This window comes from Hyperolius riggenbachi, chromosome 7, assembly GCF_040937935.1.
Source record: "Hyperolius riggenbachi isolate aHypRig1 chromosome 7, aHypRig1.pri, whole genome shotgun sequence".
Classification (NCBI taxonomy): Eukaryota; Metazoa; Chordata; class Amphibia; order Anura; family Hyperoliidae; genus Hyperolius; species Hyperolius riggenbachi.
Window position 1 is genome coordinate 222,955,554 of NC_090652.1, and position 27,356 is coordinate 222,982,909.

The 27,356-nt window shown below is 42.6% G+C and overlaps 1 protein-coding gene across 6 annotated transcripts in view; it reads left to right on the forward strand.

Moving 5' to 3' along the window:
- Positions 1 to 27,356, forward strand: part of SH3BP4 (SH3 domain binding protein 4) — a 175,328-nt gene that overhangs the window by 143,916 nt on the left and 4,056 nt on the right. For 5 of the 6 annotated variants that reach the window (XM_068245280.1, XM_068245279.1, XM_068245281.1 and 2 more), the window contains exon 4: positions 10,568 to 10,756. In XM_068245280.1, coding sequence (XP_068101381.1) covers positions 10,568 to 10,756 — 189 coding nt within the window. Of the gene's footprint in view, positions 1 to 10,567; positions 10,757 to 14,203; positions 14,315 to 27,356 lie in introns of those variants that run through there. The other variant, XM_068245284.1, reaches the window with a different exon arrangement.

Sequence of the window (27,356 nt, forward strand, 5' to 3'; positions counted from 1 at the left end):
TGCCGGGGCCAAAAAACAGGCTAACTATAACCAAAGTTCTACTATATCAGGGATTACTATACCCAGGAGTTAGGGCTCACACCCACTAGCAGCCTTTTCTAAGCACTAGTGATTTGAAGAGCTAATGCAATGCTATAGGTGTTTTTTTTTTTTTTTTTTTTTTACATCCCTTAACCACTTCACCACTGAGGGGTTTTACCCCTTGAACACCAGAGCAATTTTCACCTTTCAGCGCTCCTTCCATTAATTCGTCTATAACTTTATTATTACTTATCCCAATGAAATGAACTATATCTTGTTTTTTTCGCCACCAATTAGGCTTTCTTTAGGTGGGACATTATGCCAAGAATTATTTTATTCTAAATGTGTTTTAATGGGAAAATAGGAGAAAATGTGGGAAAAAATTATTACTTTTCAGTTTTCGGCCATTATAGTTTTTAAATAAAGCATGCTACTGTAATTAAAACCCATGAAATGTATTTAACCATTTGTCCCGGTTATAAAACCATTTAAATTATGTCCCTATCACAATGTTTGGCGCCAATATTTTATTTGGAAATAAAGGTGCATTTTTTTCAGTTTTGCATCCATCCCTAATTACAAGCCCGCAGTTTATAAAGTAACAGTGTTACACCCTCTTGACAAATATTTAAAAAGTTCAGTCCCTAAGGTAACTATTTGTTTTTGTTTTTGTTTTTTATTGTATTTTTTTTTTTTTTTAATTACAAAAAAAAAATAAAAAAAATTGGGGAGTGTGGGAGGTAATGAGTTAATTTATTGTGTAAATGTAATGTTTGTTTATGTAAAATGCTTTTAGGGTGTAGTTTACTATTTGGCCACAAGATGGCCACAGTGTGTTTGTTTACATGCGACCTGTAAGCATCCTTCCGGACGCTTACAGGAAGCAGTAGGAGGCTGGGTGAATCACTATGATCGCGCTGTTTCTAATAGAAGCAGCGCGATCATTGCGGGGGCTTAGATCAACGAACAGGAATGGATTTTCCCGTTCATTGATCTCCGTGCAAGCAGGCGGGTGCGCGCGCACGAGCGGCGGGAGTGCGGACAGCGGCGGTAGCACGGAAGGTACGGATTTCTCCATCCCTGGTTTTTTAGGGGGGAAAAAAGGGACGGAGAAATTCGTACCGCGGGGGTTTAAGTGGTTAAAGAGGAGCTGTCAGCCATACTATCTCAGGGGAAAAAAAACAAATATATAAGTAGATAACAACAACAACAACAACAACAAATAACATTTGTAAAGCGCTTTTCTCCCGTGGGACTCAAAGCGCATAAGCATGGCTCAGACCATCGTGGTACAGAGGAAGAAATTTTATAAGTCTGGAAATGCCAGGCTAAACGGGTAGCTTTTCAGTCTGGATTTGAATAGCTCCAGGGATGGTGCTGTCTTTACTGGGTGTGGTAGGGAGTTCCAGAGAGTAGGGGCAGCATGGCAGAAGGCTCTATCTCCAGATTTTTTGAGGTGCACTCTGGGAGTGACCAAGTTTACAGAACTTGCTGATCTGAGGTTGTGAGAGGTGTGGTGCAGCTTTAGCAAGTCCTTCATGTTTTCAGGGCCCAGACTGTGCAGGGATTTGAATGTCAGCAGTCCAATCTTGAAGAGTATTCTCCATTCTACTGGTAGCCAGTGCAGTGAGCGAAGGATCGGTGTAATGTGACAGTGGCGAGGCTGGTTTGTTAGCAATCTGGCAGCAGAATTCTGCACTAATTGCAGGCGACGCAGGTCCTTTTTGGGGAGGCCAACATAAAGGGCATTGCAGTAGTCCAGTCGTGATGTGATGAAGGCGTGGACTAGGGTTGGAAGATCCTCTGGGGGAATCAGATGTTTAATCTTTGCAATGTTCTTCAGATGAAAGGAGGATTTAACTACAGATGAAATTTGGTTTCTGAAACTCAGTTCCCCATCGATTAGTACGCCAAGGCTGCGCACAAGGTTGGAGCTGTTTATGTCTGAATTCCCAATCCTGATTGGTGTTGCTTTAGGATAGAGCTGTTTTGATGGCGGGCACTGGCCTTAGACAAACAGGACCTCAGTTTTGTCAGCATTCAGTTTCAACCAGTTATCATTCATCCATGCCTGTAGCTCAGCTAAGCAAGAGTTTATTTTTGGGGTAGGGTCTGTTCCACCAGGTTTGAAGGACAGGTATAGCTGTGTGTCATCGGCGTAGCAGTGGTACGTCAGGCCATGTCGTTGGATAAGTGTGCCGAGTGGCAACATGTAGATTGCAAACAGCAGAGGGGATAGGATTGATCCTTGTGGCACTCCGAATTGTAGAGTTGCAGGTTTGGACATTATAGGTCCTAGGGATACTCTCTGTGTTCTGTCAGTCAGGAATGATCTGAACCACTGGAGGACTGATCCACTGATGCCACAGTACTCCTGCAGTCTGTTAAGCAGGATTTCATGGTCAACTGTATCAAAAGCCGCTGAGAGATCCAGCAGGATTAGGATGGAGCATTCCCCTCTGTCCCTTGCCATGAGCAGATCGTTGCAGACTTGGATGAGGGCTGTTTCACAGCTGTGGTGTTTCTTAAAGCCAGATTGTAGAGGGTCCAGGATGTTGTTTACTGACAGCCTGGTTTCAAGTTGCAGATAGACAGCCTTTTCAATAACTTTACCTAAGAAGGGGAGGTTGGAGACAGGTCTGTAGCTGCTCATAGCATCTGGATCCATGGAAGGTTTTTTAAGAAGGGGCTTGATGATTCCTTCTTTTAGAGAGGTAGGAAACCTCCCTGCTTGCAGAGAGCAATTTACTATTTTGTGAAATGCTGGACCAAGCAGGTCAGGGCATTTCAGCATATGTTTAGTTGGTCCAGGGTCCAGGTCGCAGGTTGTCTGGCGGAGGCGACGGAGGATGTCCGAGATCTCTTCCTCACTAATACTTTTGAAGTCAGTCCAGGGTGTTAGCTTGTTTTTGCAGCTATTTCCAGGAGTTGCATGAGTCTTGGGTGCTGTGGATTGAATGAGAGACCGAATAGAGGATACTTTGTCAGCAAAGTAGCAAGCAAATTTCTCACATAGCTCCTTTGAGTGAGTTATAGTAGGTTTTAGACAGGATGGATTACATGGTCTATCAACTGTGCGGAATAGTTGGGCTGGCCTGTTGGCGGCCTTTGCGATCTCCTGTGATAGGTAGAAGGATTTTTTCTTCGTGATTTTGGTAGTTTTCCAGGTGAGAGACAAGGGTGTGTTTATCTTTTGAATTCTGGGATTTTCGCCACTTCCTTTCTAGTCTGCGCACTTCTTTCTTCATGTCCTTTAGTGAGCTGTCAAACCACCGTGCATGGTGAAGTGATGTAGACCGTTTAATGCAAACTGGAGCAAGGGCGTCATAGGCAGATGACACTGCGTGGTTGTACATCAGGGCCATGGAGTCTGGGTCTGCGCAATGATTGGTTAATGCGTCGAAGTTGAGGGTATTCTGAACGTGCTGGGGTGAGACATCTTTCAGTGAACGGTATTTTATGAGTTCTTTCCCTCTGTGTTTTATCGCTGGTGCTGTCAGAGAGAAGTGGATGGTGTGGTGGTCTGACCATACCACTGGGTTTATATCCAAGTGTGATATTAAAAGTCCGGAATGAAATATAAGATCCAGGGTGTGCCCTTTCTTGTGGGTGGGGAGGTTGACAGCCTGAGAGAGACCCAGTTCATTCATTATGAGAAGTAGTTCACTTCCTAGGTGGGAGTCGTGATCATCCACCCATGCATTGAAGTCTCCCAGGATGATCCATGTAGGGTGTTCCACTGTTAGGCAGGATAAGAGTTCAGATATTTCCTTAAAGGCTGGACCATTTTTTGGGGGGCGGTATATGAGCAATATGTTGATATTTACTTCTGCTGACAGTTGGGCTGCAATACATTCAAAGGTTTCAGTGGGGCCTATGGGCAGGGGCCTTATGTTCAAAGAGGATCTGAAGCATATGGCAACCCCCCCACCCTTGCGGACTTGTCTCTCACAGTGCAAAACTGAATAATTGGTCGGCACGGTTGCTTCAAGAGTTGGGCCTGCATGCTTCCCAAGCCAGGTCTCTGTCAAAAAGGTCAAATCAGAGAGCTCTATTAGGTCATGTATAGTTGCAGTCTTATTATTTATCGATCTGGTGTTGCAGAGTGTGGCTGTGATTGAGGTTTGCTGGGGATGTTTTTTTAGGCTTCACTGTCAAACTTGTTATCCTTTGCCTGGTGTTGCTTCCCTGGTGTTTATTTTTGGATCCACTACCTCTCCGCCCCCTTCTGCTTTTCCTGAGTATCCCAAAGGATTTTAAAAGGAGAGCTAGTGAGGTGTTAATTTGTAATTGATTCTTTGGAGGGCAGGCAGAGAAAAGGTCCTTTGATGAGTATTTGTATGTTGACATTAGAGACAATAGACTTGTTCTGATAGCTTGTACTTCTGGAGTCCTGCTGAGATCAAAGGGGATCTGTGCAAACTCCTTTCATTCCTACACAGAGTTGGATCATAGATTTATTTTAAGTAAAGTTCCTTGTTTTAGAGTTAGATGATAAATGATAACATAGATGTGGAAAATAGTCACTTGGTGCATATGCCTTGGATAATGGATAAAGAATTACTCACAGGGTGGAGTGAGGGCAGTCACAGGCAATCAAGTCTTCAGAGAGGTTGAAGGTCTTGTTTCAGGTCAGCTGTTAGAAGGCTTGGTGTGTTCAGCAGTGGTAAGCTTCATGGAGGATTTCAATCCAGTTTAAATCTCTGCCATCCAAAGTAATCCGATTGTTCTGGTTGGTTGTAGTTGTAGCCTTAGTCGTGGTGGGTGGAAATCCTCTGTATTTTGAGTCCAGTTTCAGCACAAATAGGTTTAAAGGTGTAGAAATCTGAGACAAGGTCTGGAGCAGCTTTAACAGACTTCATCTGCATATCTGGCAATCATCTGCAGATCTGAAGATCCATCCTGGTGGATCTGATCTGCAGATGATTGTCTGTTAAACCAAGTGTGTATGAGGATCTGCAGATCTCATAGACTATGAATGCATTTTGCAGGAATGGATCTTTTGCAGCAACAGATCTTTTGCAGATAATGATCTTTTGAGTGTGTACGGGCATCTTTGTGTGCAGCATCTTGCAAAGATTTTATCTGATGTGGAGTTCAGCTCCATAGAATAGACTGTGTAGGTATGGCTCTCATACTACATGGAAGGGGGTAAAATTGGTCTGTGATCTTGCATTTTCCAAAGACTTTTATCTCAAGTGTGTACGCAGCATAAGTCTCCTCTGCCTGATTTGCCTGCCCTTCACTATAGAAAGTGCATTGTTTCAGCCTGAGAAATTTTGGCCAAACCAGAGAGGAACAGGGGTGTGGAAGGGGATAACAGGAGAGAAATAGGCTTCAGCCAATCAGGCTGCGTTAGTTAAGTTAAGGGGAAGTAGAGAAGCAAAAAGACAATTCAGCATGCTCTGCAACTTCTCTTTTTTTTGTACCAAATAAGAGTCACGTAAACTGGGGAATGATAATTTATCAACAAGAAAGTAATAGTGATTTTAACTTTTGGATTGCCTGATTAGCATCCTTATTACTTGTTTACCAGATAAAAATAAAACATTTATTTTGTGGCCGACAGTTGCTCTTTAACCACTTCGCCCTATCTGGACGGATATATCCGTCCAGATGGGCACTGCTGCTGCAGCCGTGTGGTGCGCGCGATCGGGACCGCGCGCGCTCCCGCTGCCTCCCGCTGTCCCCCCGATCAGTGAATGGGAATATAATTCCCATTCACCGATCTAAGTCTCCGGCAGAAATGCCGACGCTTTCTCATCAGAGAGCGCGGTATTTCTGCCCCCAGGAAACATCACCTTCTTCTTATAGTTCCTAGATGCGAGATCGTTCGCATCTAGGAATTTTTTGAATGTGGCCATCTTGTGGCCAAATAGTAAACTGCACCCACATACCTAAATTAAATAAAAAAATACATTACATCTAAAATTAGCTATTTACCTACCAAACTAAAATTACCCAAATACATTTTTGTATTTAAAAAAAAATAAAAAAAATTACAATTAAAAAAAAAAAAAAACTACATAAATAGTTACCTAAGGGTCTGAACTTTTTAAATATACATGTCAAGAGAGTATCTTATTAAATTTTTTAAAATTATAAGCTTATAAATAGTGATGGACGCAAATTGAAAAAATGCACCTTTATTTCTAAATAAAATATCGGCGCCATAAATTGTGATAGGGACGTAATTTAAACGGTGTAATAAGCGGGACAAATGGGCACATAAAATGCATGGGTTTTAATTACTGTAGCATGTATTCATTTTAAACTATAATGGCCAAAAACTGAGGAATAATGATTTTTTTCCATTTATATCTTAATCTTCCTGTTAAAATGCATTTACAGTAAAGTGGCTCTTAGCAAAATGTACTACCCAAAGAAAGACTAATTAGTGGCGGAAAAAACAAGGTATAGATCAATTGTGATAAGTAGCGATAAAGTTATTGGCAAATGAATGGGAGGTGAACATTGCTCGGATGCTTAAGATTTTCGACGCTGTAGGCTGAAGTGGTTAAGTGGGATCACACCCATAGCATTACATTAGCTAGAGCTTTTCAAATCACAAGCGCTTAGAAACATACTGCTAGTGGGTTTCAGGCCTTTCTCCTGTATACTATACTAAGCGGTCAGGTAGCCACCAACTTTTCAATCCTACCAAAATGCCAATACTGTACATATTTTTGGCTGATGCTGGAAAGTTTTACTCAATGACTTCTGATGCTCCACTCCAGAGGTAGATTCTTTGCACCTGACTGCTTAGTAGGCCTACAGGGTAACTGACCACTACCAAGGAATCTCCCTGTCCTTGTTCCATTCTTCATTTCACATAATGGAATATTGATGGCTTAGGAACATGTCTGGTATCCTAAAGCTTAAGAAGCAGGTAAGCTGGCAGGGAGAGCTTTGCACGGGTGTTGCAGTGATTTTAATAGGAACAGGATTGGTTCTGACCATCAGGAGATACCTGCAATCATGTGATTATTTGTATTAATTTATTTTCTGTGTGGATACAACTTTATACACAGAAATCCAACAGAACTCTATTTTCTTACCAGGCACCTAGACAATGGCCCCATCCATAAGCCAGATTCTGGGAAGTGTGTTTTTTTTAATTTTTTTTTCTCAAGTTTAAGATGTATTCAGCAGGTTACTGCGAAGAGCATTTTTTGATTGCTGTGGAAATTGGAAGGTTACAGTTCTTGTGAGTGTGTCAGTTGGTTAGTGTTCAGAGTTCATGTGAGTAGCAGTTGGTTAGCATTTAGAGTACATGATGATTTATCCACAGCTTAGATCCTATAGACAGTAGCCGAACAAACCTGCTGTGTACATGGTGATGCCTGCTCTAGCTGTAGGGCTAATAGGCAAGAGCTAATGCAATGATTGATGTAATTGAAACATGTTTTATGAAACACCTTGACATGACCTATAGCAATATACACATTTAATAATGTTGAGCAGTGTATGTAGCACTGATGATCAATGATTCATTCCTCTCTCTAGAGGTAATTGTGGCATTTAAAAGCAATGAGCACAGCAACGTAATGAAAATGGTAGGATTGCTTACAGACCTTTTACAACCACACGTCTGCATGAATCCATTAGCAAATATTCAATTTTCTGGTCTAATAAGATTATACAGACAATGTGTTGGGGCATTCTAACTTTTATACACAATAGCGTACCTCTGTTTTTTTTGTTTAGTTTTTTTTTGTTTGTTTGGTTTTTTTTTTTTATATGTACACCAGAGATGCAGAGAAACTTAGGATATATTTGTGGAGTAGCTGTTAACTAGAAATCAAAACTAGTCCTTAGAGTACAAGCATAAGGTGCAGACAGGAACCAAGAACATGGGCCCTAAAGGTAGTCACTAAGGCCTAGTGCACACCAAAAACCGCTAGCAGATCCGCAAAACGCTAGCGGATTTTAAAGCTTATTTTCTTATTATTATGAAGCGTATTGCTAGCGTTTTGCGGTTTTGTGTAGTGTTTTTTGTGTAGCAGATTATACAGATATTGTTACAGTAAAGCTGTTAACAGCTACTGTAACAAAAACTGCTGGAAAACCACTCTGATCTGGCGTTATCAAGCATTTTGCGTTTTTTCTATACTTACCATTGGAGGCAGAAACGCCTCCGAAATCCAAAAAAATGCTGCAGCCCGGGAGTATGTGTTTCTGCAAAACGCCTACCGCTCTGGTGTGCACCAGCCCATTGAAATACATTACCCAAGCGTTTCCACATCCGCAAGTGGTTCTAAAAACGTGACAAAACCGCTCGGTGTGCGCTAGGCCCAACGGTCCAATTTCTAGCAAAAAATCGTTTGAGCGATCAGAAATTCTGATCGGATTGATTGTAAATAATCTCAGTTGATGGGCACAGTTGATTAAGAGCCGTTCTAAAAATTGTCGTCCAATTGGTTTTTGTCAAACCAAAATTTGGATTTTCTTGTTGGTTGTGATAGATGGGAAGCAAAGATTGGTTCGTTGATGGTGTAGTGAACAATTTTTTTTTCTTTTCCGATCAGAATTTCTGATCGCTCAAACGATTTTTCGTTAGAAATTGGACTGTTAGTGCCCACCTTAAGCATGATGTGCAGGAACTCTGCAGGGCAACGAGAGAATGATTCCTGTATTACGCATTCTTCATGCACCGTGTGACTCTGAACCAGGTTTACAGATGATAAACAAAATGCCCTGCATTTAGGGCTCAGACGCACTGTAAGTGCTTTTTTGAGTGCTTTTTAGCCATCAGAGCTTTGAGAGCTTTTTAGAAAATGCTCCCATTACCTTGCATTAAAATTGTGCGATTTTAATGTAAGTCAATAGGAGCATTTTCTGAAAAAAGCTCTTAAGCGCTGATGGCCAAAAAACGCTCAGAAAAGCGCTTCTAGTGCGTCTGAGCCCGAAAGGTGCACAACTTTCTCAGTGAATTCACAACAGCCCTGCAGAGAATGCATCTGTAAAGTATAGTGCAGTACTACTGTATAACTTAATTTTTCACCTACCCCAAATTTAAAGGACTGCCGAGGTGACATGAGGAGATGGACATGTGTATGTATAGTGCCAAGCGCATAAATAACTAGGCTGAGTTAAACATTAGGTATGCATGTGACTGTTTCTGTCCGGATCGGACTGGGCCAGACTATAGCATAACCCTCACTGATGAGTAATTACAGCCATAAAGCACTTTCCTGTCAGTAAAGGGCTTCTAAAAGTAGAAAAAAGATAAAGGGTCAACTATTCATAGATTGGAGCTCTGGTATACTTCAATAATTGTGTCGATGAGTAGAGACAATGAAACAGTAAGGTCTTAAAAAGTAGATTTAAATATAAAATAAAACTGGGATAGATAAAAAATCATTTAGGAGGATAGATACAATTGTTTTTCTCATTAGTTTTTCACCTCGGATGTCCTTTAATAACATGCATCGATTTTAATGAGCAAAGGGCATTTGAAAAACATGTAGAATTGGTACAGGAGCTGACAATAGTTGCATGTATTAACGCTCAAATGCACTTGTTTAATTAAAAAAGTTTTAATGTACTAAAATGCATATTGCAAAGATATATCTGTAAAATAGCTCAGCTGGATATTGTGACTAGGGCAGGTCAATGAGATGCAAATAAATCTGTGATGCAGGGTTATGCAAATTTTGTATGCAGATTGAAAATGGACCAATCAACTCCTGCAAAGGTGGAATTTGGTCCAGTTTCAAGTCTCATTCAAATTCTGCATAAACCTGCCTCTACATCGATTATTTGCATCTCATTGACAATCCCAACTAGTGACACAACTACTCATCAAGCCTTATTCTTACAGCAGAGATTCCAGAGCGTACATCAGTTATACAGTCACAATCTGGTATGTACTATATATGTGATCTTACACATACAGTGACTTGTGCAGCAGCACAAGTTCCGTAACTGGTTTGTATTTTTTTTTTTGGGGGGGGGGGGGGGGGTCATTTTGGTGGACTAAGGCACTGCTATTACTATATACACACACGTTAGTTATGATAATTCTCTGTGAAATAAAACATTGTATCATTTTCTTTTAATTACAGTTTAAATGTATTGGTTGTCTGACTTCATGTACCCAAAAATTGCTCCGACTCCACAGCCTTGCATCTGTCTGCAGTGTGTGCACCGGCAATAGATCCTCTCAGATCCCTCTCTGATCGAATCTGATCAGAGTGTTCGTATGGTGGCAGAACAGGTGTATGGCCATCTTTATACGGTGACGAATGTTTACGGCTATCAGATTATCAAAAAGATGCAAATATTTCTGAGTTCATGCAGGATTATATTAATTTGTATGTGAATTTATGCAGCTTGAAAATGGACCAATCAATTTATACCTGGGTGGGACGTGATTGGTCCATTTTCAAACCGCATAAATTTGCATACAAATTTACATAATCCTGAATGAATGCTGAAATATTTGCATCTCATTGATCATCCCTACTAACTGTGTTTTATAGAATACCTCTGTCTGCATTGAATTGGATATAGAATGATTTGACGTTTTTGCTTTTCATTCTAGGCCTTACTGAAAATGGACTGCCAAGGACTGGTGGTGCGTTTGATTCAGGACTTTGTCTTGCTTACTACAGCGGTTGAGGTTGCACAGAGATGGAGAGAGCTGGCAGAGAAACTTGCAAAAGTATCCAAACAGCAGATGGATGGCTATGAAGCACCCCACCGAGACAAGAATGGTTATCTCGATAATGAGGTATGTGAGAAATGGGATTGAATGAAGATAAGATCCCTTTACTAGGTCTAGCACCAAAATCCATAAAGCCCTAGATCACCTTCCTGGATAGTTCATTGATGGTCACGGTGAATAGGGGACTGTAACTTGTACAATCCTAATATCTGATTCAATTGTTCCATAGACATTCACTTGGTAAGAGTTAGTCATGTGACTGGAGCCCTACCTGATAACAGGCAGGTGACGGGTCAGTGGGTGTTCCCCAGCAGTCATATGACTCTTTCCAGCTCCTTCCTCTGCTGCTGAAAGGAAGTGACAGTAGTCATCCAGATCTGTCCGTTTTCAACATATTCGTTGTCTTTGTTGCAATAGCAGAACAGACAAATCAAATCAAAGATAACTTTATTGGCAAGACCAAGATTCATATAGGCAATGCCAAAGCAAGGGGAAAAGTTGGCCATGGAAGGGGGTGGGGTAGGGGACCATGGCTAAGCAGTCTGTGGACATTTTTAAGTTTACAGTTCTGTTATGCTCCTCTCAGTATGTGGCATCCTGTGACATAGTGTGCAGCGATTGTCACTGTGGATTACTCTTCTCCAGTAAGACACTGTCACCATACTGTATACTGACATGTCATAGATTGTATCTATGGCATGTCTGTTGTAGTGGACACCACAACTACAAGGGAACTGAGTAAGGGCTCGTTTCCACTGTAGCGGTGCAGAATCGCCTGGATTCCACCGCAGAAGAAATCGCATGCGGCTGCGTTTCCGCATGCGGATTTCCCCGCGATTTCGCATGGCAAGGAGCCAGGCGAATTTAACCATGTCACTGCCTGTGTAAAGCTCCATTGCTTTACATGGGAAATCCGCATGACAAAGCCGCATGCGATTTCCCTATTGAATGCATTAGCGGTGATTCGCCCGCATTCCTGCCGCACGCAAAATCTGACGACCCTGTCGTGCAGATTTTTCCCCGCGTGCCGAAACGCACCCGCACGACGCACAAGTGGAAACAATCCCATCCACTTGTATTGCCTATGCGAATCCGCATGCAGTGCCTGCATGCGGATTCGTTATAGTGGAAACGAGCCCTAAAGTGTGAACCTAGCCTATGCACAAACAGTATAAACAGAGCTTAGATTGTTTTTGTGTCTTTTTTTTTTTTTTTTTTTTAATTGCACGTACAACAAAACAATACTATTGCTAGCAATTTACATATAGACCTTGATTCACTAACAGTAACGTGCTTGAACAGCGCAAGCTAAATTCCCTTGCGTCCGCCAGTGAGCTCGCTTGACTTAATGGCATAGCTGTGCACGCTACGTATGCTAGTGGCAGCGTATTGGGCGAAAGTAAGCAATGGCTTGTGCTTATAATAGCCATGTGGTAGTGATGTATCACTACCGTGATACTTCCCTAGCGTGGCCGCTGCTATGTTAGCAGTAGCGGCTACGCTAGTGAAGTATCTCCGTAGCGATACATCATTTCCGCGTGGCTATTATAAGCATTGGCTGTTGCTTACTTGCGCGCGCTACGCGGCCACTAGCGCGCACAGCTGTGTCATTAAAGAGTAACTGTCAAAGCTAATTTAAACCTCTATTCTCCTGTGTTAAACAGTTTAGAAGGAAGCCAAAAAGGCAATACTGGCCTCAATTCACAGAGCTTTATCAAACACTTTATCAAACGTTGATAATTTTCCTCATGGGTAAAATCTAATTTTGAATTCACTAAGGTGTTGTAGATTTATTGAACATTTCATCGATAAAACATTCGATAAATCTATAACACATTAGTGAATTCAAAATTAGATTTTACCCATGAGGTAAATTATCAAACGTTTGATAAAGTGTTTGATAAAGCCCCGTGAATTGAGGCCACTGAAGTTAAAAATCTCTCTTACTACGATGTGTGCTGAACAGCAAGGCTCTTTATTCCCAAGCTCCTAAGGACGCAGGACGCATAACAAATACTGCAAAGCATTCTGGGGCTGCCTCTTCTCCCCACTGCAGTACCTTGGGTCATCCCCCTTCATTTTCCTATCACGCCATAAGGCTGCTTTCTCAGTGAGACGTTACAGGCTCATGTTACAGCAGCTTGTAACAGCAGCCAGCACTGAAAAATCACAGGGCATATGTTCCGTTAGAGTATACTTCATGAGTCCACTATTGTTCCTAGCCACATGGCTAATTAATATTCCCTGCACAGTAGTGTTGGCCATTACAATCTTTTTTGTAAGTAGAATCATCAGGAAGCAGGGAGGATATGACATCACACTTGGCTTCATAGGAGACAGACAAACATGGAACCTGCCATGAGCTGTCAGAAGCATCATTCTCTGCAAACACTATATAAAAATTCTGTGAAATCCAAACGTAGACAGGGAAATGCATATGTAATGTAAGTACAGCCAATATTTGGCTACTGATATGTGTTGTTTTTTTCTCTGAGACCCTATAACTAACAGCTCCTCTTTAAGTCACGCTAGCTTATTAGCGGCCACAAGGGGATGTAGTTTGCGCTGTTCAAGTGTGTTATGGTTAGTGCAAGGCCTTATGTTGGGAATACACCATGAGGATTTTTTTGGGCAGATAGATGGTTCGATAGATAATTTCCTACATTTTCGATCGTTTTTCTGCTCTATTTCTCATAGAAGTGAATGGAAATCGATCAGAAAAAATTATCGGACAGTAAATCTTCTCAAAAATCTCACTGTGTATTCCCAGCATTAGTCCCTTGCAAACAATTGAGATACCAATAGTTGTCGTCATGTACAAAATATACTGTACTGTTTTTGTTACGTTATTGTAACTATAAGTAGTTTTGAAGGAGATTCAAATAGGCAGAAAACATTGTACTGTCTCTCCAAATTCGAAGGTGTCTGAAAGTAAATCCTTTATCCACACGTACCAGTGTATATATGAGGACTCTTTCAAAAATGCAATTGCTTAGTGATTATGATCGCGCTTTTGCATTGCAAGTTTTTCCCCCGCGATTTTGCCGTGTTTGTATTTTGTGACTCTCATTTACGTGAATGAAAATCGCATTGCGATTGCTGATGAGATGCTACATGCAGTGCGTTTGCAATTTATGGAAACCGCAAGCGTTGCAGTGAGAGTAATCCCATAAGATTGCATGTGTCAGCAATGCACTGAAACGCTGCCGGAAAGTACCCAAGTGCGAATGGGCCCTAATGCATGACTCGACTTACAGACCATGTCCCAATATGGAACCTGTTTGTAAGTTGGGGAACACCTGCATTTGCATTACAGTACTGAGGAATAATGTGTGAGCTACAATTAATTTCAGTGGAGATGGGCAGCTAATGTTTTAGTGGTGATATTAATAAACGGGAAATAAGTTTAATGCAGTAGAATGCTTCACCCAGGACAGTGTCGTTTTTTTGCGATTTTCTTCTTTTTATTCTGCTTAAGGCATAGAAATGAAAGAAAAGTAATCTCCTTTTTAGGTCACAGTTTGAAGCTGAAGCCCCCGGCATAGTGCCATTGTTCTGTGTCCTGTGCACAGTGTGATCTGCAGCGGATGCTGTATGCGCAATCACCTGGCAATTACTCTTGTCCTTTTCTGTGTCTCTAAATAAAGCTGTTACTGTGGCCCAAACTGGCTCTTTGGTGATATTTTATTATAGCATAAAGCTAACTGAGCGTTTTTTTTTTTCTCCCAACAAAGAACCTCCCCATAAGGGAGGTGTGTAATGGTGTGTGCTACTTCTCTGGCCCCCAGGGCCGGCGCTACCATAGAGGCAAAGGAGGCAGCTGCCCCAGAGCTTGTAGGGGCCCCCAGTGGCTACAAGAGGAAAAAAAATGTTCAAATCGATCTTATAGTTTTTGAGAAAGTCGATTTTAAAGTTTCAAAGGAAAAAAAATACACATTTAAAAACAAGCCAACTTTAATGGTTAATAGCAAATCCACCTTACATTCTAGAAACCCTAAATTTGCAGGATATGTTAAGGAGATCATTGGGAATAAGAGGAAAAAACTATTTTTCAAAAAGACCTTAGAAACTTTAAAAATCGATTTTCTCAAAAACTAAGGAAAAAAGTATACTTTTAAATGCGGTTATTGTCACTTTTAGTAGCAAGCCTAACGGTAGTGTAATTTTACATGTATCAAAAAGAGCAATACATTTCCTGACGGGGTTTCCAGGGAGTCCATACACAGCCGCAGCGCTTTGGCCAGGGATCGCTATACAGCCGCAATATGGCTGTATGAAGATCCCTGGCATCTTTTTCCTATTTTCCCAATTTTTTTTTTATGTTTAGAGTGTGGGATTTTTTTTTTTTTTTTTTTTTATGTGGGGTTCCCCCTCCTGAAACGTTTTAACCCCTTGTCCCCCATGCAGGCTGGGGTAGCCAGAATGTGGAGCCCCGACCGATTGGGGCTTCAAACCCTGACTATACCAGCTGCAAAAAAGGTCCCTTAATGCCAATTTTTGCTCTGGGGTATCGGGGGGGGGGGGGGGGGGGCCCAGGTTCATTTTGCCCTGGGGCCCCATTGATGCTTAAACTGGCCCTGCTGGCCCCCAACTGTATGACATGCACAATCTTCTTCACCCAACCATCAGCTTCAGCCCGCATTTGTACTCTCCTCCACAGACTACATATACTGGCATGCATTGTGATGCGTGCGTGACCTTTCTGGGAATTACAAATGCAAACAGAGGTCAGTTGTGTGAAGAGGATGGCGCAACACCTCGTATGTGAGTAATTGGGCGTCCCACAACTCCTGCAGCTGTACATACCATTAGTGTTGCTTGCGATCTAAGTTAAGAGTACAACTTGCTAGCCCTGGGAGAGTGGGGGAGGGGGGTTAACTTACCCATGTCGCCGCCTTTAGCCAATGCGGTTCCACGTCACTCCTATGCTTTATCTCTTCCGGGATGAAGGAGGGCACATAGGAGTGACGTGGAACGTGAGTGAACCACATCGGCTATAGGAGGCGACATGAGTAAGTTAACCCAAAGCTCTTGCTAATGCAATGCTGGGGGGAGGGGGGGGGGTATCCCTCAAGTGAGATCGCACACTTAGCATTATATTAGCAAGAGCTTTTCAAATCACAAGCACTTGGAAAAGAACTGCTAGCGAGTCCCAGGCCAAGCAGACATTCAGGCCAAGTCTGGCTTCTTTCAGATAAGCATCAGTGATCTCACCTGTGAAACGCATGATGTGACTAGTTAGCTTACAGTTATCCCAATTCCAGTTATACAGGTTAATTAGTATTTATTGTAAAGCCTGTTGTTGGCACTCAGACTTTAGTATCTAAAAATTATAATTAATAGTCATGAGTTAAATATGACTAGTGAAAATCTTGTTTATAGAACAACCTAAAGCTAATGTTTGCCTTGTGATTTCCTGGCGTGGTGCACGTGCCTCTTGTGCAGCTGCTTCTAGCTATCCATCACCTTTTCAGATGCTGCATAAGAACTCCAACATCCCTGGTGTACCCTTGAATAAAATGTGGCACATCATACATTTCGAAGCTTCTTAAAGCTTGGATCCACGTCACATAAAATGGGTAGGGACAAACTCTATCAAAACAAAGTCAATTTCAAAATTTTGATCACACTTGGGAAAGTTGTAGGAAAACTACAAGAGACATAGGTGGTAAGATTTTAGCCGTGATAGGTAGTAGAATAAAGTTTAAGAGTTTGAGGTTGAGACCCATGTCTTGTGTATTCGTTTTAGTCATAAACTAAATCAAAAGCAATTAAGTTTTTGCATATTCCATAGCAAAATAAAAATTAAAACAAAAAGTTACGGAATATAAAAGAAAAAACCTATATTTTTACCTTAGGAACTTGGCTTTTTAAATATGTATGCCATAAGGGTATTTTACTATGATTTTTTGCAAATAATGTCTTGTAATTGATAGTGTACAATGAGAAAACGAAAAACAGAAAATAGACACCTGTATTTCCAAATACAATGTCACCATCCATTGTACTAGGAACATAATCTAAATGTTATAACTAGGATGGATAAGCAAATAAAATTTGTGGGTTTAACTTATAGTTAGCACTGTTTATTGTAAAGCTATACTGGATGAAAATGGAGAATTTTTTTCAATTTTTTCCCGTATTTTCCCTTTAAAATGCATAGAAAATAAGGTAATTACTAAACAAAATTATTACACGCTAAAAGCCAAATTTGTCCTGAAAAAAACAATATATAGATCATTTAGGTGTGATAAGTAGTAATGAAGTTATTTGGTGAATGAATGGGATCAGCGCTGATATGTGAAAATTGCTTTTGTCCTGAAGTGGTTAAAATTGATTTTCTCCCCAAAAAAATATTACCGTGTTTCCCCAAAAATAAGACACTGTCTTATATTTATTTTCCTTCCAAAATGTGTGCTAGGGCTTATTTTCAGGGAGGTCTTATATTTTGCGGGGGTAGCCAGATCCCCCCCCCCCTTTAGTATTTAGCCAGATTCCCCCTGTATATATGGCCAGATTCCCCCTGTGTATATAGGCAGATTCCCCCCTGTGTATATAGGCATATCCCCCCCCCCCCCCCCCCCCCTGTGTATATAGGCAGATTCCCCCCTGTGTATATAGGCATATCCCCCCCCCCCCCTGTGTATATAGGCAGATTCCCCCCTGTGTATATAGGCAGATTCTCCCCCCCCCCCCTCGCCCGCCCACTTTACCTCCTTTGTGCTGGCTCCTTGTCCCCCTCAAGAAATGGATCCCCGTGTGGTTTATGCCAGCAATGATGCAAACTGCAGATCAGCGGTGAAGGCAGCTAATGTAGTCCAGTAAGCGCTGCCTTATACAGGAAGTGATACTTCCTGCACAGGGCGGCGCTGTTACTGGGCTACAGAAGCTGACGTCACCGCTGATCTGCGGTTTGAATGATACCCGGCAGTAATCGCAGGGGGATCCGACTTTTGAAAAGGAGGGGGACAGGAGCCGGCACAGAGGAGGTAAAGCAGGCGGCGAGCGGGGGGGGGGCGGTGGCATGTGGAACTGGACCCTAGCGCCCATTCTGACTAGGGCTTATTTTAGGAGGATGCCTTATATTTCGAGTATACTCGAAATATGGGCTAGGGCTTACTTTAGGAGGATGTCTTAAATTCGAGGAAACACGGTAGGTCTTCTTGAAAAAAAAATGTTTAAGTTGTAGCCAATGATCATCTTTATAATCCATGCACTTTTGGTGATTGTAGCATGTATGGGGGCTTTGCTATTTACGTTAAAGTCAAATCCGTGATCACGGATTCTACATGTAATCAGAGCTAAAATCCAAGTTGAATCCGGAGCTCTGATTCAATTCCGGATCACGATCATGGCATATCCGGATTTCAATTCTGCCGTGACCGGATTTACTCGAATTCGTGATTGGGAGGCATCAGAGCAACCCGGCCCGCGCAAACTAATATGCACTTTAAAAGTGACAACCTGGGGCTTCTTTCAGCCTATCTGTCCCTTGACAGGTCAGAATCTTCTGTGCCTGCGCGAGCGTGTGGCAACGCTGCTTGCACTCGCTCACGTGGCCTGGAGTGTTCTGCACAGGCGGAGTACTCCTGTGCCTGGGGAATATGCTCCAGGCCACGTGAACATGATCACGAGCGTCACGGTCAAGCGCTCGCAGGATAACAACCTGACGAGGTCTGCATCTGCAACGGAGGCAGAACTGCGGGGAGGGACAGATAGGTTGCCAGGGGTTGGAGGAAGCCCTAGGTAGGTAGCTCTTGTTTTCACCTCACACCTGTTATTTAAGGCAAGGCACACGCTTGCAGTGCCATTTTCCCCTGCGATTCCCGGGTCTCTGTCGGCTTTTGCGTTCATGCTTTTGCGTCTGTGCTTAACGTGTACGTTTTTTTTTTCCGGGAACGTTTCCACATTTCTGACAGTATGTAAATTATGCGAATTGCGGCAAAAAGCAGAAAATTGTGAAATTTAACAATGCATGGAAAAACGCAAAATGTGAACAAACTGTTGCGACACACGTTTCCTGCACAAGGTTATTACCTTCAATAGCCTGCAGAATCGTGTGTGTTTTGCCGTCCATGGGAAAAATGCGCACAAACGCTTCTAGTGTGTTTCCTACCTAAAGGGAACCTTAACTTCTGCGCATTTTTAAATCGCACAGCTTTCTGCTTTTTTCCACACGACACACATGTTCGCGTACAGTACATGCTGCAGCAAACGCAGAAATGTGGAAATGTTTACGGAAAACCTTTGCATTAAACACAAACGAAAAAGTCAGCAAAGACCCAGGAATCGCAGGGAAAAACAGCCCTGCAAGTGTGCTCCTGCCTTAAAATGCATGTGCGCGTGTGAATGCATGTGTGCGTGCATTGTATAATCGCGCACGTTTTGCCGTTCGTGGCAAAGCATGCACAAACACGTCTAGTGTGTTCCCTGCCTAAAGGAAAACTTAACCTCTGCATGTTTTTAAATTGCACAGCATTATGCAAATGTGTGCATCATGCAGAAAAAAAAAGCAGAAAGCTGTGCAATTTAAAAACATGCAGAGGTTAAGTTTTCCTTTAGGCAGGGAACACACTAGACGTGTTTGTGCACGCTTTGCCACGAACGGCAAAACGCACACGATTCTACAGTGCACATGCACCGGCTTCAGCACATGCATGCACCCGCATGTGCTCTTTAAGGCAGGGAGCACACTTGTTGGGCAGTTTGCCCCTGCGATTCCCGGGGCTCGATTGTTAAGTTTTAATGCAAACCGTTTTCCGTGAACATTTCTGCATTTCCGGCACCATGTACTTTATGCAAATGTGTGCATCATGCAGAAAAAAAAAGCAGAAAGTACATGGCGCCGGAAATGCAGAAATGTTCACGGAAAACCGTTTGCATTAAAACTTAACAATCGAGCCCCGGGAATCGCAGGGGCAAACTGCCCAACAAGTGTGCTCCCTGCCTTAAAGAGCACATGCGGGTGCATGCATGTGCTGAAGCCGGTGCATGTGCACTGTAGAATCGTGTGCGTTTTGCCGTCCATGGCAAAACGTGCACAAACGCATCTAGTGTGTTCCCTGCCTAAAGGGAACCTAAACTAAACATTAAAAAGCGTTTCAGTTACCTGGGGCTTCTACCAGCTCCCTGCAGCCGCCTTGTACCCACAACGTCCTGGAACGATCCTCTGGTCCCTGCAGTGGCTTAGTTTCAATTCTGGCGACAGACACTCGCCGGCGACTGCACGTGCACTGCCATGGCTGCACATGTCCTCAATCATGCTCCCACCTTCCGTGAGTGTATAGCGCATGCGCAGTAGGAGAAAATATTGTACTGCGCATGCGCAGGACACTCCCGGGGGATGATCCCATTCTAGTTTTCAGAATGGTAACATTAATGACATGTATCAAATGTTCTGTCACTCCAGGGCCTTTGATGAGAAAAAATTACATTGTTGCATTTGGTGAAAAAAAAGGGCCTTTAGCGCTACTGGTAGTTTACAGTCTGTCATGTGCCCAAAAACCTAACTGATTATGTATATAGGTTATGATTTTAGCCCTGACAAGAGGGCTAAGAGAATAGAATTTGGGGTGTTTGACAGAGGCCTATGAAATTTAATTTTTTTTTCCTTTTGCCAATGTGTAAAAAACTGTAAAAAAATACCATTTTCAAAGTTATGGTACAATTTTAGCAAAACCGCAGAAGTACAAATGTTAAAAATATGTATATTTGAGTAGGCCTGGGTCTCTAGTTTTCAGAATGGTGACATTTATGGCTTTTCTTGACTGTTCTTGACTGGGCTTTTCTAAGGGCTCATTTCCACTATCTCGAATCCACATGCGTCCAACGCATGCGGATTCGCACATGTAATGCAAGTGGATGGGCCTGTGTCCACTGTAGCGTTGTTGAGGTGCGTTTTTTTTCAGCGGTGAAAAAATGCACAAAAGAGCCGAAGAATTCGTCTGCGAGTGGAATGCATGTGAATCGCATGCAATGCATTTAATAGGGAAATCTCATGCGGTTTCCCCATGCGTTTTTTGTTGCGAATTCGCATAGGTACCAATGTAAATTCACACAGGCAGTGACATGGTTAAAATCGCATATACCCTCACCTATGCGAATTTGCGGCAAAAAATGCATGGGGAATTACATCCGCATGCGATTTCATCAGCGGTGTAATCCAGGCGATTCTGCACCGCAATTGTGGGAACGAGCCCTCAGAAAGAATGACTATTTCTTTTGGTGCAAAAAAAAATGGTCTTGAAAAATCAATTGGTGCTGCCTATGGTTAAGTGTGTATTGCGTGGCCAAAAAGCTATCTGATTATGTATATAGAGTATCATTTTAATTGTTATAAGCAAAAGAATAGAATATGGGGTGTTTGAGATCTGAAGCCTGTGACATTTGAATTTTTTTTTTTTAGCTGCAAACTGAATGAGAAGCAATAAAATGGTTGTTTTCATATACTTTGTACCAAAATAAAACACTTGTAAAAAAAAAAAAAAAAAAGTGACAGAATTAAAAAGAGAATGCATAAATATTTACTTTAAAGCCTCAGTTTTTTAAATATGTATGCCATGAGGGTATATTACGCTTATTTTTGCAAATAGGGGCTTGTAATCTTTGGTAGTGTGCAATGAGAAGGCGAAAACCACAACATCGAAAAAATACACCTTTATTTCCAAATATATTGTCACTATACTTTGTACTAAAGACAAAAAAAAGAAAGACAAACACTTATATAGCGCTTTTCTCCTGGCGGACTGCCAGAGCTGCAGCCACTAGGACGTGCTCTATAGGCAGTAGCAGTGTTAGGGAGACTTGCCTAAGGTCTCCTGGCTTACTGACCAGGCAGAGCCGAGATTCGAACCCTGGTCTTCTGTGTCAGAGGCAGAGCCCTTAACCATTACACATTCCAGCCACATACTTGGGACATAATTCAAACCTTTTGATAACCAGGACAAATAGGCAGATAAAACGTGTGGGTTTTATGTATGGTAGCGTTGTTTATTTTAAAACTATAGGGAATGGAATTGGAGAAATTGTGTATTTTTTTTTTCATTTTTTTTTTCTTTTTTTCCCTTTAAAATGCATAGAAAGTAAAGTTAATTACTGAAAACAAATATCACCCCCAAAATGCCTAATCTGTGGGGAAAAAAACAAGGTATAGATCATTTTGTTGTGATAAGTATTGAAAAAGTTATTGGCAAATGAAAGGTAAGGGCATTGGCAGGTAAAAATTGCTCTGGTCCGTTAGGGTAAAAACCCTTGGGGGTGAAGTGGTTAAAGGGAAAAAGCATCATTGAATTTTGAAAACCTGTGAAATGATCCTCCCGTAAGGGAGGTTTGTAAACTGTGTGGGCTTTTGGGGGCTGGTGCTGTGAACAGCGCAGGAGATTTGGGCGCAGTCGGCCCCACCATAGGCCATAATAGGAATTACAGCTATAACGGCGCTTGGTGAGTAATTTGGCCACAGTCAAAAGACGGCGCACAAATTTACTATTAAAAAGCACTGTGATTTGGCCACCAGCAATAGTTGGAAGCAGAATTACATTTTTCCCCCACTATCCATGACAGCCTGGAGGAGAAATAGTAATTGGCGCTGCCGGGACTTGTGCAGAAGCAGGTTGAGCAGTTTATCGGCTTTACCCTGCATCCAGATCTTTTGCCAGCTAATTCATATGTATGCTTTTTGTGGTGCAGCGAGCACCTTACTTGCCTACAGGAACTGCTCCATAGGGGCTATATGGAGGCCTCCATCTTCTCTTGCTTGGTGCCACAGAGTCACAGGTTGACAATGATAAAGCGCAGCCCCGACCGCCACAATGCATACTGGGAAGTGTAGTTCCCATTGATGATTAACATCTGGCCAAAAGATAACCACGTAAATGAACTACAACTCCTGGCATGCATTGGAGACCCGCTACATAATCGTGGGCATTTCAACCTGCGGCACCAATTGAGAGAAGATGAAGGCTTCCAAGCAGCCCCCCTTAGGTAAGTAAATGCCTGCACCCCAAAAGCCCACGCAATTTACGGACCCCACTGGCTTGGTGTACTTTAACCACTTGAGGACCTAGGGCTTTACCCCTCTTAAGGACCGGCCACTTTTTTTCCATTCAGACCACTGCAGCTTTCACGGTTTATTGCTCGCTCATACAACCTACCACCTAAATGAATTTTGGCTCCTTTTCTTGTCACTAATAAAGCTTTCTTTTGATGCTATTTGATTGCTCCTGCGATTTTTACTTTTTATTATATTCATCAAAAAAGACATGAATTTTGGCAAAAAAATGATTTTTTTAACTTTCTGTGCTGACAGTTTTCAAATAAAGTAAAATTTCTGTATACATGCAGCGCGAAAAATGTGGACAAACATGTTTTTGATAAAAAAAAAACCATTCAGTGTATATTTATTGGTTTGGGTAAAAGTTATAGCGTTTACAAACTATGGTGCCAAAAGTGAATTTTCCCATTTTCAAGCATCTCTGACTTTTCTGACCCCCTGTCATGTTTCATGAGGGGCTAGAATTCCAGGATAGTATAAATACCCCCCAAATGACCCCATTTTGGAAAGAAGACATCCCAAAGTATTCACTGAGAGGCATAGTGAGTTCATAGAAGATATTATTTTTTGTCACAAGTAAGCGGAAAATGACACTTTGTGAGGAAGAAAAAAAAAAAAAAAAGTTTCCATTTCTTCTAACTTGCGACAAAAAAAAATGAAATCTGCCACGGACTCACCATGCCCCTCTCTGAATACCTTGAAGGGTCTACTTTCCAAAATGGGATCATTTGTGGGGTGTGTTTACTGTCCTGACATTTTGGGGGGTGCTAAATTGTAAGCACCCCTGTAAAGCCTAAAGGTGCTCATTGGACTTTGGACCCCTTAGCGCAGTTAGGCTGCAAAAAAGTGCCACACATGTGGTATTGCCGTACTCAGGAGAAGTAGTATAATGTGTTTTGGGGTGTATTTTTACACATACCCATGCTGGGTGGGAGAAATATCTCTGTAAATGACAATTTGTTAATTTTTTTTACACACAATTGTCCATTTACAGAGATATTTCTCCCACTCAGCATGGGTATGTGTAAAAATACACCACAAAACACATTATACTACTTCTCCTGAGTACGGCGATACCACATGTGTGGCACTTTTTTGCACCCTAACTGCGCTAAAGGGCCCAAAGTCCAATGAGTACCTTTAGGATTTCACAGGTCATTTTGAGAAATTTCGTTTCAAGACTACTCCTCACGGTTTAGGGCCCCTAAAATGCCAGGGCAGTATAGGAACCCCACAAATGACCCCATTTTAGAAAGAAGACACCCCAAGGTATTCCGTTAGTAGTATGGCGAGTTCATAGAAGATTTTATTTTTTGTCACAAGTTAGCGGAAAATGACACTTTGTGAAAAAACACAATTAAAATCAATTTCCGCTAACTTTTGACAAAAAATAAAATCTTCTATGAACTCACCATACTCCTAACGGAATACCTTGGGGTGTCTTCTTTCTAAAATGGGGTCATTTGTGGGGTTCCTATACTGCCCTGGCATTTTAGGGGCCCTAAACCGTGAGGAGTAGTCTTGAAACCAAATGTCGCAAAATGACCTGTGAAATCCTAAAGGTACTCATTGGACTTTGGGCCCTTTAGCGCAGTTAGGGTGCAAAAAAGTGCCACACATGTGGTATCGCCATACTCGGGAGAAGTAGTACAATGTGTTTTGGGGTGTATTTTTACACATACCCATGCTGGGTGGGAGAAATACCTCTGTAAATGGACAATTGTGTGTAAAAAAATCAAAAGATTGTCATTTACAGAGGTATTTCTCCCACCCAGCATGGGTATGTGTAAAAATACACCCCAAAACACATTGTACTACTTCTCCCGAGTACGGCGATACCACATGTGTGGCACTTTTTTGCACCCTAACTGCACTAAGGGGCCCAAAGTCCAATGAGTACCTTTAGGATTTCACAGGTCATTTTTGTTTCAAGACTACTCCTCACGGTTTAGGGCCCCTAAAATGCCAGGGCAGTATAGGAACCCCACTAATGACCCCATTTTAGAAAGAAGACACCCCAAGGTATTCCGTTAGGAGTATGGTGAGTTCATAGAAGTTTTTATTTTTTTGTCACAAGTTAGCGGAAATTGATTTTAATAGTTTTTTTTCACAAAGTGTCATTTTCCGCTAACTTGTGACAAAAAATAAAATCTTCTATGAACTCACCATACTCCGTACGGAATACCTTTGGGTGTCTTCTTTCTAGAATGGGGTCATTTGTGGGGTTCCTATACTGCCCTGGCATTTTAGGGGCCCTAAACCGTGAGGAGTAGTCTTGAAACCAAATGTCGCAAAATGACCTGTGAAATCCTAAAGGTACTCATTGGACTTTGGGCCCCTTAGCGTACTTAGGGTGTAAAAAAGTGCCACACATGTGGTACCGCTGTACTCAGGAGAAGTAGTATAATGCGTTTTGGGGTGTATTTTTACACATACCCATGCTAAGTGGGAGAAATATCTCTGTAAATGACAATTGTTTGATTTTTTTACACACAATTGTCCATTTACATAGAAATTTCTCCCACCCAGCATGGGTATGTGTAAAAATACACCCCAAAACACATTATACTACTTATCCTGAGTACGGCGGTACCACATGTGTGACACTTTTTTGCAGCCTAGGTGCGCTAAGGGGCCCAACGTCCTATTCACAGGTCATTTTGAAGCATTTGTTTTCTAGACTACTCCTCGCGGTTTAGGGCCCCTAAAATGCCAGGGCAGTATAGGAACCCCACAAGTGACCCCATTTTAGAAAGAAGACACCCCAAGGTATTCCGTTAGGTGTATGGCGAGTTCATAGAAGATTTTATTTTTTGTCACAAGTTAGTGAAAAATGACACTTTGTGAAAAAAAACCAATAAAAATTAATTTCCGCTAACTTTTGACAAAAAATTAAATCTTCTATGAACTCGTCATACACCTAACATAATACCTTGGGGTGTCTTTTTTTTTTCTAAAATGGGGTCACTTGTGGGGTTCCTATACCGCCCTGGCATTTTACAGGCCCAAAACCGTGAGTAGTCTGGAAACCAAATGTCTCAAAATGACTGTTCAGGGGTATAAGCATCTGCAAATTTTGATGACAGGTGGTCTATGAGGGGGCGAATTTTGTGGAACCGGTCATAAGCAGGGTGGCCTTTTAGATGACAGGTTGTATTGGGCCTGATCTGATGGATAGGAGTGCTAGGGGGGTGACAGGAGGTGATTGATGGGTGTCTCAGGGGGTGATTAGAGGGGGAAATAGATGCACTCAATGCACTGGGGAGGTGATCGGAAGGGGGTCTGAGGGTTTGGCCGAGTGATCAGGAGCCCACACGGGGCAAATTGGGGCCTGATCTGATGGGTAGGTGTGCTAGGGGGTGACAGGAGGTGATTGATGGGTGTCTCAAGGTGTGATTAGAGGGGGGAATGGATGCAAGCAATGCACTGGCGAGGTGATCAGGGCTGGGGTCTGAGGGCATTCTGAGGGTGTGGGCGGGTGATTGAGTGCCCTAGGGGCAGATAGGGGTCTAATCTGATAGGTAGCAGTGACAGGGGGTGATTGATGGGTAATTAGTGGGTGTTTAGGGTAGAGAATAGATGGAAACACTGCGCTTGGGTGGTGATCTGATGTCGGATCTGCGGGCGATCTATTGGTGTGGGTGGGTGATCAGTTTGCCCGCAAGGGGCAGGTTAGGGGCTGATTGATGGGTGGCAGTGACAGGGGGTGATTGATGGGTGATAGGTGATTGGCAGGTGATTGACAGGTGATCAGTGGGTTATTACAGGGAAGAACAGATGTAATTAATGCACTGGTGAATTGATAAGGGGGGGTCAGAGGGCAATCTGAGCGTGTGGGCGGGTGATTGGGTGCCCGCAAGGGGCAGATTAGGGTCTGATCTGATAGGTAACAGTGACAGGTGGTGATAGGGGGTGATTGATGGGTAATTAGTGGGTGTTTAGAGAAGATAACAGATGTAAACGATACATTTGGGAGGTAATCTGACGGCGGGTTTGCGGGCGATCTAATGGTGTGGGTGGGTGATCAGATTGCCCGCAAGGGGCAGGTTAGGGGCTGATTGATGGGTGGCAGTGACAGGGGGTGATTGATGGGTGATAGGTGATTGGCAGGTGATTGACAGGTGATCAGTGGGTTATTACAGGGAAGAACAGATGTAATTAATGCACTGGTGAATTGATAATGGGGGGTCAGAGGGCAATCTGAGCGTGTGGGCGGGTGATTGGGTGCCCGCAAGGGGCAGATTAGGGTCTGATCTGATAGGTAAAAGTGACAAGTGGTGATAGGGGGTGATTGATGGGTGATTGATGGGTAATTAGTGGGTGTTTAGAGGAGAGAATAGATGTAAACAATGGATTTGGGTGGTGATCTGATGTCGGATCTGTGGGCGATCTATTGGTGTGGGGGGGTGATCAGATTGCCCGCAAGGGGCAGGTTAGGGGCTGATTGATGGGTGGCAGTGACAGGGGGTGATTGATGGGTGATTGATGGGTGATTGATGGGTGATTGACGGGTGATTGACGGGTGATTGACGGGTGATTGACAGGTGATTGACAGGTGATTGACAGGTGATCAGGGGGATAGATGCATACAGTAAACAGGGGGGGGTGGTCTGGGGG